The sequence below is a fragment of the Heteronotia binoei genome, chromosome 7, assembly GCF_032191835.1.
Source record: "Heteronotia binoei isolate CCM8104 ecotype False Entrance Well chromosome 7, APGP_CSIRO_Hbin_v1, whole genome shotgun sequence".
In the NCBI taxonomy this organism is placed as follows: domain Eukaryota; kingdom Metazoa; phylum Chordata; class Lepidosauria; order Squamata; family Gekkonidae; genus Heteronotia; species Heteronotia binoei.
In genome coordinates, this window is record NC_083229.1 from 18,650,967 (window position 1) to 18,667,365 (window position 16,399).

At 46.6% G+C, this 16,399-nt stretch overlaps 1 protein-coding gene across 1 annotated transcript in view; it reads right to left on the minus strand.

Annotated features, from left to right (window-relative positions):
• EFR3A (EFR3 homolog A) overlaps nucleotides 1-16,399 on the minus strand; it is a 127,853-nt gene that overhangs the window by 73,126 nt on the left and 38,328 nt on the right. Inside the window, exons 4-6 of the mRNA XM_060243215.1 lie at nucleotides 14,153-14,280; nucleotides 8,303-8,453; nucleotides 1,697-1,818 (exon numbers count right to left, since the gene is read on the minus strand). Coding sequence (XP_060099198.1) covers nucleotides 1,697-1,818; nucleotides 8,303-8,453; nucleotides 14,153-14,280 — 401 coding nt within the window. The remainder of the gene's footprint in view (nucleotides 1-1,696; nucleotides 1,819-8,302; nucleotides 8,454-14,152; nucleotides 14,281-16,399) is intronic.

The window sequence follows — 16,399 nt, forward strand, 5'->3', positions numbered from 1 at the left end:
CCAATGTTCTAGCTGTGGAGATTAAAAAGCCCCCGAGTAACATCTGACCTGCGCCAGTTTATTTTGAGAAAAAAGAGACTGCTGCTGAGATGAATGGTTATGAAGGGAACACAGCATTTCAGACAGGAGGCTGGCATGGGAGACGCAAGCTGCTCGGTAACAAAGTGAGAGAGACAGAGCAGAGGACCTTGTGGCTAAGCGCAAGGAGAAGGGAGGGAGCAACAAGCACCTCTGATCTCACAGTGCCTTCTAGAACTTTCCACACTGCAGCCCAAGAAATCCTTACCAGGAGACCATTGTGACCGAACGCAAGTTCTTTATCAAGGAACACGGTTACGGATTATTTTCCTTTTCTCCCACCATTTATGTTTATGCCTTTGGCAGGACAACATTTTTTTACCTCACGCTATCAGCATGGTGCTGAAGAGAGGGGAAAGGAAAGAGCCTGAGGTGGACACTTTGGTTTCTTAATCTCAAAATGGCATTTTGGGCTCAGCAGAAGAGAACTGAATAGCTGAAAAGGCACAATGAAGGGGATAAGATAGAACCGGCTGCGTGTATACAACCATTCAACTAATTGTTGTGATGAATCAGAGAAGTGAATTTTGGAGGGTTATGTTAGGGCTGCCGACCTCTAGGTGGCGAAGAGAAAAAGGCACACGGTCTCTGTGTGTTAGTCACAGATACTACAATATTTCCTTTTTTAATGTGTGTGTAAATATTAGAACACTTAAGAGTTATGTCTCTTTAGAAATCGTATGTACAATACACCATCATACATACAGTGAAAGTAAAAAAAACGGAACACCTCACAGTTGAAATGAGCAATCCAATAACAATACCAGTCTCTTAGGAAGGGAACCTATCCCCAATTCTCAATAGAGTCCAGCGTTTCTCTGTGATTATTGTTCCCTGTAGCACTCTATTCAAGTCATGCTGCAACTCATACCTTTCCTAAATGCTTTTGGGATAGGCCCTGACTGAGCACAAAATTAGCCCATAAGATTTATTTATTTGTTTAATCTCAGAGTTGGAAGGGTCCATCAGGGTCATCTAGTTCATCCCCATTCCAACGCAGGAACTACAAATAATAATAATAATAATAATAATAATAATAATAATAATAACAATAATAATAATAATAATAATAATAATAATAATAATAATAATATTTTTTATTTGTATCCCGCCCTCCCCGCTGAGGCATTCCTTGTGGACATTAATATCCCCAACAAGTAGAAATCCAATCAATACTTTAAAACCTTCAATGACAAAGAATCTTTCACCTCACGAGGAAGTGTTGAACCTACCTCAACCATCTGGAAGTTCTTCCTCAGATTTAGACAAAACCTCCATTGCTGTAGTTTATATCTATTAGTCTAAGCCCTGTCAGCATGTCCACCTGATCCCCTGCATGGACCCTTTAGGTATCAGAATGCAGCAACCTTTAATTAGAAGAAGAGTTGGGTTTTATACCCCATTTTTCACTACCCAAAGGAGTCTCAGAGTCCTTTGGGTAGTGAAAAATTGCCTTCCCTTCCTCTCCATACAACAGACACCCTGTGAGGTGAATGCAGGATAACATCTGTTGGGGATAACACCACCTAAGCTCTTTGGTGGAAAGGCAGGATTAGAAAGACCAAGGAAAGAAAATATGGTTTCAATGAATTTTTCTTCCAAATATGTTACTACTTACTCAGTCTGCACTTCAGGATCCTCGTGGTAAGTATGGCACATCGCGCTGAACTGAGAAACAAAGAAGTCGTAGCGCCTGTGGTACGATGGTGTGTCTTCCTCAATGTTTGCAAATTTAACAAACTAGAGAAATGGCAAGAGAGGGAGATTAGTATACCATATGCCACAATTATCAAAAGCTTGATTCCACCCCCACCCCCACCCCCGGTGGCTCTGTGGACACCCTGGCACACACTGATGAGCTTCCTGGCACTTCAGAAGTGCCCAGGATGCATCAGTTTAATGTCCACAAGGAATGCCCATTTGGAAAGAGCTTAGGGTTGTCAGGTTCCTTTGCTGGGTCAGCAGGGGGATTTGGGGGGGGGGAACATTCTGGGGGTCAGTGGTGACACTGTGTGAGAGATGCTTTGTTTTTTGGGCAAACTCTATGATTTAATTGGGCTCAAACCATAGAGTTTGCAAAAAAACAGTGTCCCCTGTGTGACATCTCAAATGCAATGACATTACTTCCGGGTAATGTCACATTGCATGTCAATGACTCTATTTAGGGGAGGGATTTTCCTCACCAGTCAGCTGGTCCATGGTGAGGAGAAGCCCCTAAAACTGGAAGAATTCCCCACTGGGCCCTGGGGGCTGGCTACCCTAAAAGAGCTGGCTTCATCATTTCAAACCTCACAGCATTATGTAATCAGCCATACTACCCCATGGCAGCCATTTTGTGACTGGCCCTGGGTCCCGTGGCAGCCATTTTAAGGTGGCCACTACTCCCCCTTCTCAAAATTCCAAAGGTGTCCACAGGGTCAGCGAGACCGGGGGGGTCCCAGCTTTAAAGAAAAACAGCATTTTGTCTACAGGATCTGTGATTGGATATACAATTTTGAAGTACACATGAGGAACAGTTGGTGGGGGCTGCAACACTGGGGATTTAACTCTCCCACCTTGTATGATTTCTCCACATGATTTCAATCCCTGAAGTTATTTAAGCCCTGAAACGGGGAAAAAGACATATGCCCACAAGCGTAGGAGGGAAGAGGTGCTACAGTCCCCACTGCGGCATCGCTGCTTTTAAGAACAGTTCACATCTGGCATTCCAGTCACAAAACCTCAAATTCACACACAGTTGGCACTGTTTCCTCAGCTTCAAGTAAGCGCTCTCCTCCCTCACCCAACCCCCTGCCAACGGCTGCACTGTAGAAAAGCAGAATGAAAAATTTCTACAGAGGTTTATGGGTTAGATGCACTTCACCAAAAAGCGATTTCTTCTGGTCCCAGGAGCACAGGAATAATTTGGCGCACGGTGTGACTTCTTGGGAAAGGCGAGGAGAGAGGACAGTCCCTTCCTTTTGTCTGTGCTGGATGTCTCTTATTCTGGCCCCGGGCCTGTGCGCGACTGCCGGGCTGGAGCAGGAATGACGGGCCAGCACCCAGCATGCCTGTTCAGTCCTCCTTACAAAGCAATCTCTCTAGAGGGAGGGAGAGGCTATCTGCTTTTAATAAAGACACGGTAAAAGCTTGGTCCCCACCGTTCTGTTCGCAAGGTGGTGAGAAATAGCTGGGAGTTTTCAAAGTTATTTTCTGACAAATAACTCCTGCCGGCTTGCGAAAAGGAAAGGTCAACCATTGCTTATATCCAGGACTAAAAATGAATAAGCACTGAGGAGGAGTATCCTGTCTTTATAGAAGAGTACAATGATGCCCCCACCACACCATACTGGGGGGGGGGGGAATCACTCCAATTCCATTGGAAATAGCAGGTCATCCTGGCTGTTTTATAAAGACATTCAGAAGCAGAACCCTTTGGGGAAGAAAGAAGATTCTGCCCCCCCCCCCAAACTGTATTTCATATATGCTGTCTTGAATCCAATTTTGGTTTCTCAGTAAGAAAGGAGTCTTCCTCTGATGTAACTTCCCCTCTTCGCTGGAGGAAGACATATAGGGCTTCCGAGCCCCCGGTCCGGGCGGGGGTTCAACTGCCCAGGAGGTTCTCAACCCGCTGGGGGAAATGTCCCCCAATGTCGCCGGTGCAATGATGTCACCCGGAAGTGATGTCATTGTGGTGGTGACATTGTACGGCAGCTGCTCTAGGTGTTTCTGGGGAAAGTCTATGGTTTTCCCAGATGCTATAGCCATTTGGGAAGAAAAACTCTATGGTACAATAGGTACCCTAGAGCTTTCCCCTCCCAAATGGCTAGAGTGTCCGGGAAAACAATAAAGCTTTCCCGGAAACGCCTAGAGTGGCCACCGCATGGTGTCATGATGATGTCACTCGTGGGTGACATCATCACGCTGTGTGCGCTTTGCACACACAAAGAAAGTCCCCCGCCAGAGGCTGTGAGGGACTTGGCAACCCTAAGACATAACAAATTAGTTTGACACCCTTGCCTTCAAGTATATTCCCCTAAATGCCCTGGCAGGTTACATTTTTGTGCTCTAGGGGCATTTTCTTCCCCCATATATGAAATCTGAGTGAATAAAATGTAAAAATTGCTGCCAGGAAAAGTAGTGATGGTCACAGGGCTAGATAATTTTAAAAGGGGATCAGCTAGGTTCATAGAGAAGACGTCTAGCAGTGGCTATGATCAGTCCTCTCCTCTGCTGCCAACAGAAACAGCTCCCTGCCCTCCTCTAAGGGATAGCCCTCCAAATATTTACAGAACAAGGAGATCTTGGATTTATATCCCGCCCTATACTCTGAATCTCAGAGCGGTCACAATCTCCTTCACTCCCCCCCCACAACAGACACCCTGTGAGGTAGGTGGGGCTGAGAGAGCTCTTAGGATGACTCCTACGAAAGCAATGGCTGACCCAAGGCCATTCCAGCAGGTGCATGTGGAGGAGTGGGAATCAAACCTGGTTCTCCCAGATAAGAGTCCGTGCACGTAACCACTACAGGGGAAGAAGGTCTATGAGAGCTATGGCTGACCCAAGGCCATTCCAGCAGGTGCATGTGGAGGAGTGGGAATCAAACCCGGTTCTCCCAGATAAGAGTCCACACACTTAAACGCTACACCAAATTGGCTTACAGAGAGCCATCATGTCCCCCCTCAACTTCCTCTTCTCCAGACTGAATATTCCCAAGTCCCTCAGCCTTTCCTCATAGGGTTTGGTCTCCAGGCCCCAGATCATTTGTACGAGAGACTACCAGGCAAGTCCAGGGTCATGACACAGAGGCTGGCAATGTAAGCCACTGCCACCTCTCTTGCCTTGAAAACCCTATGAGATCACAAATAAGTCAGTTTCCTTGAAAACCCTATGACTGTGACCAGACAGTACTTTCCACAAGTCTAAATCTATTTCTCGATGGGTTGGCATTCAGCATCCAAAGTTAAGTGGTGCATTTGTTCATAAATAAGATGTCTAGACTTCACTAACAATAAGGAATCAGAATTGTTAGGGCACTTCCTAACAATTAAATATAAATCGAATAAAATGAAAAATGAAACTTCCCTCATGAGCCATACGTCTATGACTCCAGAATGCGGACTTCATTTACTGGTAGACACATAAAGATCCCATGGCATTGCTCAATGACTGAATAATTGACATGGCCGTCAGAGTTATGAAGTTACTTCTATGCAGGGCTTTCTTTGTGGCAGGAACTCCTTCGCATATTAGGCCACGCACCCCTGATGTAGCCAATCCTCCAAGAGCTTACAGGGCTCTTTATACAGGGCGAACTGTAAGCTCCAGGGGGATTGGCTACATCAGGGAGGTGTGGCCTAATATTCAAAGGAGTTCCTGCTACAAAAAAAATTCCCTGTTTCTATGTGACATGGAAAGCTGACAATGTAACACATGTGCAATCTAAGTCATGGTAGCTCTGTACACAAGATCCCTGTGATGCAGAGTGTTAAAGCTGCAGTACTGCAATCCTAAACTCTGCTCATGACCTGAGTTTGATCCTGGAGGAAGCCGGTTCAGGTAGCCAGCTCGAGGTTGACTCAGTCTTCCATCGTTCCGAGGTTGGTAAAATGAGTACCCAGCTTGCTGGTGTCAAGAGTCACTCCATCTTGTTCCTCTTGTCATGTGTATTGAATTGTATAATGCTAGGCTGTGCTTCCATGCTTTGCTGCACTTGCTATGCCTTTGATATAACTGTAACTTGTTGCTTATCTGGAGGGAGGATGGCATGTCTGGGAATTGGCTAGCTGCTAGGTAACCAAGGGCAAGAGCTGGAGGAGATGCGAACCATGAACTGATAGCGAGCACCTGCAGTGATTAGAGCTTTGCAAAAACCCCGCACAAAACCCCCAGTTTTGCTTGGCGCGCTTTGGCTTGAATTATAACTGTCAGGGGAAAGGTTTATAAGGTAGGGGAACTGACAGAGAGGTCAGTTCCAACAACGCGTGTGTATGCCTATGGAGCTGGAATAAAGATCTTGAACTTCAACTGTCTTTCCCTTGATTCTGGGTCTGACAGCTGGGGGGAAAGTGTAGATGACTGCGGAAAGCAATGGCAACCCACCCCGTAAAAGGTCTGCTGTGAAAATGTTATGAAAGCAAAATCACCCAAGTGTCGGAAAAGACTGGTGCTTGCACAGGGGACTACCTGTACCTTTAGCTCTGTACACATGATAAAGAAAAGGGCAGTGCCTCGAAATAACAACGGCAAAGAAATAAAATTCTGCGACATAAACGAAGGGAGAAAAAGACAATTTATCCACTACCAGTGAAAAAATGTATCAAAAATCTATTTTACAAAACCTATACCATTACACAGAAAAATGTATACAATTACATAGAGAAAGCTATCAGGAACGGCAAAATCCAATGACTCTTTGCAAGCAAACACGAATGAGATACATACAAAGAACTGAGCAATGTCATTGAAGTCAACTGTAAATCTAAAAGATGAAAGCCTGACAAATAGCATGAATATATTATGGCTATATTATTACCCCCGACCTGGATGACCCAGGCTAGCCTGATCTTGTCAGATCTCAGAAGCTAAGCAGGGTAGGCCCTAGCTAATATTTGGGTGAGAGACCTCCAAGGAATACCAGGGTCATGACACAGAGGCAGGCAATGGCAAACCACCTCTGTTCTTCTTTCACCTTGAAAACCCTACAGGGTCATCATAAGGGTCAAGCTGCGGCTTGATGGTGCCATCTATCACTGTTAAGGCTGTTAGAAGGACCTTCCAAATTATCTCCTTTAGTTTGGTGTAGTGGTTAAGTGTGCGGACTCTTATCTGGGAGAACCGGGTTTGATTCCCCACTCCTCCACTTGCAGCTGCTGGAATGGCCTTGGGTCAGCCATAGCTCTCATAGACCTTCTTCCCCTGTAGTGGTTAAGTGTGCAAACTCTTATCTGGGAGAACCGGGTTTGATTCCCAACTTGCAGCTGCTGGAATAGCCTTGGGTCAGCCTGAACTCTTGCAGGAGTTGCCCTTGAAAGGGCAGCTTCTGTGAGAGCTCTCTCAGCTTCACCTACCTCACAGGGTGTCTGTTATGGGGGAAGAAGGGAAAGGAGATTGTGACCACTCTGAGACTCTGAAGATTCAGAATGAAGGGTGGGATATAAATCATCCAATATCTTCTTCTTCTTCAAATGTATGCAGGAAGGGACAAGGCTGCACACTTGGTCACCTAGTGGGTGGGACGTGCTATACACCTGTACATCTCAGAGGCCTCAAAGTATATCCCCCTAAATTCCCTGGCTACATTTTTGTGCTCAAGCGGCATTTTCTTCCCCCAGTAATGAAACATATAATTATGCACCCATCTTTGGCAGAGTCTGGTAAGAGCAGCTCCACTTGATTCTCCTAATTGTACAGTTTGATTCTTAGAAATCCCACTGACGGACATTGCAATTTAGCTCCAAATAAAGATCGAACAACCACACTCATGCCTTTGTGCAGCTTACCAGAACAGTGTGCCAGTAAACTACTCTGTTAATGAGTTTAGAGCAAAATTACTAGAAACCTAGAATCCTGAAAGCTCTCGTACAGGGGTGTTGAACATCCAGTTTGGGGGCCGAATCAGGCCCCCGGAGGGCTCCTATCAGGCCCCCGAATAACTGGCTGTCATCTGCTTTCTTCTCCCTCTCTCTTGCTTCCTTCTGCATAACAGCTTGTTTTGCAAGGCTTGCTCAATTGCACAGCAAAGCTACTGAGCCAAGCCTTTCTTCCTTCTATTGGCTGAGACCCCCCCCCCCCCAGTCCCCTGGGGAAGGAAGGAAAGAGCCAGAGCTTCCTTTGCCCAGTTCCCTGGATCCCATGGGAGAAATACAAAGAAAGCATCTTTAAGACCAATGAGTGCTAAGGTTTTAAGCATGTTTTAAGTTTTTAAAATATATATATATTTAATTGTGCTTGTCTGTGTTCTTTATAAAATTTATATCTTTGCTACCTAATCTTAAATAGGTACACACGTGGCCCAGCCTGACATGGCTTGGCCCAACCCAACGTGGCCCGGCCTCTCAAGGTCTCATTTATGTCAGATCTGGCCCTCATAACAAATGAGTTCGACACCCCTGCTCTAGTAATTTTCTTTTCAAAGGACACTTCTAGATAAAATGTCACACATGGGTTCTGTGAAGAGTCGTTACTGGAGATTTCAACTTTTGTCAGCTTAAACCAGAGTTTAATTAAAGTTAAGTGTACTTACTGAATTGGTTCCCAGAACTTGAAGCTTCGGTTCCCCAGACTCCAGCAGTTTGGCCACCATGTGAAGGAAGCTTTCGACAAATGGTTTAATGCTCTGAGAATGGCAAGCCATCAAAAGCTGGTCCAGAGCCTCCATAGCGATTAAAACATACCTGAGATATGGACAATCAAGACCACAAAAGTCATTATGTGTCATTGAGTCAGATGCACATAAACACATGACATTGCCCTGTAGTAAATCAAACCCTTGGTCCATTGTCTACTCAGACTGGCAGCAGCTCCCCAAGGTCTCAAGTGGAGGTCTTTTACATCACCTACTGTCTGGTCCTTTTACCTGGAGATGCCGAGGATTAAACCTGGGACCTTCTGCATGCCAAGCAGATGCTCTACTATTGAGCCACAGCTCCTCCCTTATAAAATTTGACCAGGTTGTAGATTGATACCTTTATGTAGGCTATATCACTAAGGAGCAGGTGGCAGATGTGAAGGGTTACTAAACCAGAGAAGAGCAGTCTGGGAGGCCAGCAACACTTCTGACCAGTCCATCCCTTCCCAAGAGCTCAACCAGAACCACCTGAACACCTGTCCCTCCAATTTCTTCAGAAGCTATAACCACTGATCCTCATTCTCTGGAGAAGACAGAAGACCAGGTTGGAAACTGGATAAGTGAGAGACGCTAAATGTAAATATGAGCAATTTAAGGAGCATGCCTTGACCTGTGGCTTGGTCATAAGAACATAAGAGAAGCCATGTTGGATCAGGCCAATGGCCCACAGTCCAACACTCTGTGTCACACAGTGGCCAAAAAACACAACTAGGTGCCATCAGGAGGTCCATCAGTGGGGCCAGAACACTAGAAGCCCTCCCACTGTTGCCCCCCTAGGCTTCCCAATCCCCAGGTCCCAGCGGGGGATCCCGTTTTTACAGGCTTCTCCCCGCCCCCAGCCAGCTGGCCGGCGGGGGAAGCCCCGCCCCCCACAATCACCATGTAGTTTTAGAGCTCCTGCAAGTTCGTTTTTAAAATATGTGCTTTTAAGGCTGAGCAGGAAGCAGGAACAGAAAGGGCTTCGGAGAACGGCCCCTCCCTTTGTTTTTCTTTCATTTTCAGATCAAGTAAAGTTCTGCAGGAACAAGACCCAGTAAGTATTTGTGTGTGAGAGAGAGGGAGGGGGCAGGGGATTCCCTGGTTTGGAGGCCCTCCCCCCGCTTTAGAAAGGCACTCTATTATTCCCTATGGAGAACGATTCCCATAGGGAATAATGGGGAATTGATCCGCGGGTATTGGGGGCTCTGGGGGGGCTATGTTTTTAGATAGAGGCACTAAATTTTTAGTATAGCATCTAGTGCCTCTCCCCAAAATACCCCCCGAATTTCAAAACGATTGGACCAGGGGGTCCAATTCTATGAGCCCCAAAAGATGGTGCCCCTATCCTTCATTATTTCCTATGGAAGAAAGGCATTTTAAAAGGTGTGCTGTCCCTTTAAATGTGATGGCCAGAACTCCCTTGGAGTTCAATTATGCTTGTCACACCCTTGTTCCTGTCTCCACCCCCAAAGTCTCCTGGCTCCGCCCCCAAAGTCCCCAGATATTTCTTGAATTGGACTTGGCAACCCTATGCCTTCCCCAGCACCAAGATCCTTCTGAAGCTGCCCTACCACCCTATGTCTGTTGGAACAAGTGGTAAGCCATGGACCTCTCTGAGGTTCTGCACCTGTATCTAACCACCTACATCTAGCATGTATTCAGAAAAGAACAAGGCACCAGGGACATGAGAAACTATCCTTTCAGTTCCATGGAAGTTTATACTTTTCTGAACCATGGTTTCAGCAATCTACAGAAACTCCACAGAGGGTTTTCTTGGGTAGAGGTCCCCACTGTAGTACCCAGGGGCACTGTGGTGTCCAGAAATACCTTTCCTATTGATGGTCAAGTGTTTTTAGAAGGTTGGTGAGGCCAGCCTATTGGGGCTTCAGGAGATCTCATTGGGTATCCTTGCTTTGGGGCACCATGGGAGTACCCTGGATATATACAACAGATAGGGTTGCCAAGTCCAACTCAGGAAGTATCTAGGGACTTTGGGGATGGAGCGAGGAACAAGGTTGTGACAGACATGATTGAACTCTGAAGGAAGTTCTGGCCATCACATTTAAAGGGACCATGTTCCTTTTAAATGCCTTCCCTCCACTGGAAATAGTGGAGGATAGAACAGCTTATTTGGGGGTTCATAGAATTGAACCCCTAGTCCAATCATTTTGAAACCGGGGGGGGGGGGGGGAGGTGCATTTGAGGTGAGTCACCGGATGCTATGCTGAAAATTTGGTGCCTCTGCATCAAAAAACAGCACTCCCCCAAGAGCCCCAGATAGCCATGGATCAATTCTCCATTATACCCTATGGGGACTGTTCTCCATAATGTATAATGGAGTGCCAGCGGACACCCCCCACTGCTTTCTGAGAGGGGAGGGCCTCCAATCCAGGGGATCCCCTGCCTCCAGCTGGGGATTGGCAACCCTAACAAGAGAATACAAATCGGAGCATGGATGTCATATAGTTATTCTACCACTTCAACTGCAATGTGCTTTCTCATAGAAAATAAGATGTGCATCTAAATGTAGACGCTGTCTTTCTACTCCCATACTTACAGTTGGATGAACTAATGGCCCGTGTAGTCCAACACTCTATGGCACCTGGGTTTTGGCTACTGCGTGACACAGACTGTCGGACCAGATGGGTCACTGGCCTGTTGCAACATGGCTTCCCTTATGGTCTTACCATTTGGTTACATCACTGAATAATGCATTCCACAGCAATTTTAGACCCTACTAGCCTGGTGAGACAGAGACCATACCAATCTTTTGTCCCCCTCCGCCCACCCCACATAAGGATTTATACATCCATCCACTGATATTTTCCCCCCTGAAGTAAATTGTACGGAATGAGCCATAAGGAAGCTTCAAGATAACAGTCCTCATCAACAGAACTATAATGTCTTGGCCCGAAATACAAGGTCTGTCAGTTTGTCAAAGCGTGCCTGGTTATCATACTGACAAGGCAGGTTTATATGGCCAATTTGTACAGGGGAAAACTCGTTCTGTTGCTGCCGTATCATAAATTTGGATAAATACATTTTCTCACAGAGCTCACCGAGAGCTGCACCTGGCAAAAAAAAAAGTACGGAATGTATCAGACCATAAACCAATTCAGAATTTTTTGCATAAAGGGCACACTAAGTACAATGCCCGTACAGATTTTTAAAATAAAATTTCAGAGGAAATGACTAACTATAATTACCCCGATACAATTAAAGACAATCACATTTAATTCTCACTGAAATCAATGGGATGAGTTAGTAAAAAAAAAGGGGGGGGGGTTGCGACCATTGATTTCAGAGAGGAAGAGGAGGAGGAGAAGACTGTAGATTTATACCCCGCCCTTCTCTCTGAATCAGAGACTCAGAGCGGCTTACAATCTCCTATATCTTTTCCCCCCTGTGAGGTGGGTGGGGCTGAGAGGGCTGCCACAGCAGCTGCCCTTTCAAGGACAACTCCTGTAAGAGCTATGGCTGACCCAAGGCCATTCCAGTAGCTGCAAGTGGAGGAGTGGGGAATCAAACTCCCAGATAAGAGTTCGCACCTACACCAAACCGGCTCTCTTGAAATATATTGGGTCTACGGTTGCCAGTTCCGGCCACCAACATTAAAAGGGGAGGGGGGAGTAGGGCTGCCAGATTCAGGATGGGGAAGTCCTATAGATTTTGGGGTGGAGCCTGGGGAGGATAGATGCCTTAGTGTTGTATAGTTCACCTTCCAAAGCATCCATTTTCTCTAGAGGAGCTGATATCTGTAGTCTGTAGGTATTCAGTGCCGTAGCCAGGATTTCATGTTTGGTGGGGCCCACAGTAGGATTTGTTGTTTTGGGGGGCCAGGAGGGGGGCACCCAGTTTGGCAGCTCTGAGGTCTCAGCACTGTAAGCTGCCTTGAGTTCCACAAGCTAACCTCCCTTTGTTTGGTCAATCACAGCAGTTCTGCTCCCCCCCACTCCTTTCTTATGTGCTCCTCTCTCAGACAGACAGAGATCTCTTGACTCTCCCCCCCACTTTGCTCTGCAAGGTGTGTTAGGGAAGGAGAGAGAAAAAGTGAAAAGGCTACTTGTTAGGCTTGCCAATCCCCAGGTCCTAGCGGGGGTTCTTCTGCTTTCCCAGGCTACTTCCTGCCCCCAGCCAGCTGGCCAGCGGGGGGAAGCCCCGCCCGCAGAGGACCATGTGCCTTCGCACCTCCGGAGGCTTCAGTCTCCGATTAAAAGGCTTCCTCTTGGGATGGGGTGTCTGTGTTACTTTGAAGAAGTTGGCAGCAACTCGTGAGTAGAGAGGCCAATCCCTTGCTTCAGTCGCCAGAAATGGGGGGAGGGAGGGAAACGTCTGCTGAGCACTTCATTATTCCCTATGTGGAGATCGATTCTTATAGGGTATAATGGGGAATTGATCTGGAGGTTTCAGGGGCTCTGGGGGAGCTGTTTTTTGAGGTAGAGGCACCAAATTTTCAGTATAGTATCTAGTGCCTCTCCCCAAAGTACCCCCCAAGTTTCAAAACGATTGGACCAGGGGGTCCCATTCTATGAGCCCCAAAAGAAGGTGCCCCTATCCTTCATTATTTCCTATGGAAGGAAGACATTTAAAAAGGTGTGCGGTTCCTTTAAATGGGATGGCCAGAACTCCCTTGGAGTTCAATTATGCTTGTCACACCCTTGTTCCTGGCTCTGCCCCCAATGTCTCCTGGCTCCACCCCCAAAGTCTCCTGGCTCCACCCCCAAAGTCTCCAGATATTTCTTGAATTTGTTTCTTGAACTTGTTCAGAGTGGCAGTGTTCAGTGTTCAGAGTGGCAGTGAGCAAAGGGGACAGATGGGGGCTCTCCAGTGGAGGGGCCATATACTTGGAAGGGGGAGTTGAAAGGATAGGTCTGGCCCCTCCCAGGCCCCACTGTAGCTACGGGCCTGGGTGTAATTCCAGGGGATCCCCAGGTCTTATTCTAACACTGTCCAATTGTGATCCACTTAAGGGTTGGGGCACAGTTCCTTTTCTTGATGTCAGTACATTTCAGCTACTTGCAATATCTTTTCTTGATGTCAGTACATTTCAGCTACTTGCAATATCAAAAGGCATATATAAGTTTAGAGAAAGTGAATTTGATCAGCGAGGTACAGCTGGAATAAATACAGTCAAAAACCCTAAAGTTACAAAATTTATTCTTAGCTACAAGCATAAATCACACATCAAAGCGATAAATTGGAATACAGACGTAATAAAAAAAGATAATCCAAAGAGGAGCTAATGGAAAGAGCGTTTCCCACCCCCTGTTCCACACATGTTTTTCTCCCTCTAGTGGCCAGTTCGATACCATATAGGTTTATTTCCAGCCTAATTCCCTGCAGTAAATCTGCAGGGAGATGAGCTGGAAATAAACCTGTGCGATATCAAATCGACCACTAGAGGGAGCAAAACACATGTGGGACAGACCCCTCCCCCGCCCCGAAGAAACAAAAACGTAGCAGCGAGTAAAATGAGAATGAGGAAAAGCCCTAAGATGTGAATAGCTTTTCTTTCCACTTGGGCTCTAGTTCTGTGCAGGGGTGGAATTCTAGCAGGAGCTTCTTTGCATATTAGGCCACACCCCCTGATGTAGCCAATTCTCCAAGAGCTTACAAAAAAGAACCTTGTAAGCTCTTGGAGGATTGGCTACATCAGGGGTGTGTGGCCTAATATGCAAAGGAGCTCCTGCTAGAATTCCATCCCTGGTTCTGTGCCACGTACATCCCAAAACAATTGGCAAGATGGCATCAGAGAAGCAACCTTACCCATAACGATGCCTGATGACATCCCGGCTCAGTCGTTCTGCTAAGTAAGTGCCAATCCGATCAAGCTTCTCAGGAGCAGAAACGGCATAGAACGTCAGCTTCTCCATATCGGCTTTAACAAGTCCATCCTAGTTGTTTAAAAAGCCATCAATCAAGTTTCTTTTTAATCAACCATAAACACTCTGACTCTTCCGTTGCAACTGCTCGATATTAATTAGCAACAGCTTCACAGACAATTAAAAACAACACCATGAAGCTGCCTTATGATGCGTTACACCGCTGGTCCATCAAAGTCAGAACTGACTGCTCTGCTTGAAAGTGGCTGTCTGCACTACAAGAGGAGGACTTTCTATAGTATAGTGTCAGGGGTGTCAAACATTTGGTTGGGGTCTTGCTTTGCCAGGCTCTCTCAATCTCACAGCAGAGCTACTGAGCCAAGCCTCTCTTCCTTCTATTGACTGAGACTCCTCCCCCACCTGGTCACCTGGGGAAGGAAGGAAAGAGCCAGAGCTTCCTTTGCCTAGTACGCTGGATCCCGTAGAAGAAACAAAAAGAAAGCATCTTTAAGACCAACAAGTGCTAATGTTCTAAGCAGGCTTTAATTGTGCTTGTGTCCTTTAGAAAGTTTATATTTCTGCTACCTAATCTTAAATAGGTACACACATGGCCTAGTCCAATATGGCCAAGCTCAACAAGGTCTCATTTATGTCAGATCTGGCGCTCATAACATGTTATGTTATGCTCAATCTCACAGCAGAGCTACTGAGCCAAGCCTCTCTTCCTTCTATTGACTGAGGCTCCTCCCCCTCCTGGTCCTCTGGGGAAGGAAGGAAACAGCCAGAGCTTCCTTTGCCCAGTACCCTGGATCCCATAGAAGAAACACAAAGAAAGCATCTTTAAGTCCAACAAGTGCTAATGTTCTAAGCAGGCTTTAATTGTGCTTGTGTCCTTTAGAAAGTTTATATTTCTGCTACCTAATCTTAAATAGGTACACACATGGCCCAGCCCAATATGGCCAAGCTCAACAAGGTCTCATTTATGTCAGATCTGCCCCTCATAACATTTAGGTCACATTTTATGACATTTATGTCAGATCTGGTCCTCTGTTACAAAGCGGTTGTGATAACCCTCATCTACGGCTCCAAATTGTGGGTTTTATACCGTCATCACCTGCGACTCCTTGAGCGCTTTCATCAGCGCTGCCTTCGCACCATCCTCAACATCCACTGGAGTGACTTTGTGACCAACACTGAAGTCCTCAAGCGGGCGGAGGTTATAAGCATCGAGGCACTGCTGTTGAAGACGCAGCTGCGCTGGGCAGGGCATATTTCCAGGATGGAAAACCACCGCCTTCCCAAGATTGCCCTGTATGGAGAACTTTCCACCGGCCATCGAAATAGAGGGGCACCAAAGAAGAGGTACAAGGACTCCTTGAAGAAATCCCTTAGTACCTGTTGCATTAACCATCACCAGTGGTCTGACCTAGCCTCAGATCGCAAAGCATGGAGGCACACCATCCACCAGGCTGTCTCTTCCTTTGAGAACGCACGCATAGCTGGTCTTGAGGACAAAAGGAGATTGAGGAAGAATCGCACTGCTACAGCACCAACCCCAAATCAGACTTTTCCCTGCAGCCACTGTGGCTGGACCTGCCTGTCCCGCATTGGTCTTGTCAGCCACCAGCGAGCCTGCGGCAGACGTGGACTACTGCACCTTTCTTAAATCTTCGTTCGCGAAGTCAAGCCGAGAGAGAGGTCCTCTGTTCTATACCCTTGCTGATGGCATGTAGGGACTGGAAAAATGTGGGGGGACGGTGACAAAATGGCATGGGCCCTGACTTGGATGACCCAATATAATCAGATCTCAGAAGCTAAGCAGGGTTGGGATACCATCTTTGAACATCTCTTGCTTTAGAAGTCCTGTGGGTCACTACCCTAATGTGGATGACCCAGGCTAACCACACCTCATCAGATCTCAAAAGCTAAGCAGGGTCAGCCTGCTTTGATAGGACACCATCGAAGAAGTCCAGGGTTGCTATGCAGAGGGAGGCAGTGGCAGACTACCTGTTCGTCTCTTGTCTTGAAAATATGGTTGCCAGGTCCAGCTCAGAATATATCTGGGGATGGGGATGGAACTGGGAGACTTTGAGGGTGAGCTAGGGGACTTTTCCATTCTCTAAAATAAATAAATAAAAATACAGCACTGCAGTTGCCCTGAATACAGTCTTCATTTCCTCATCTCTCAGCA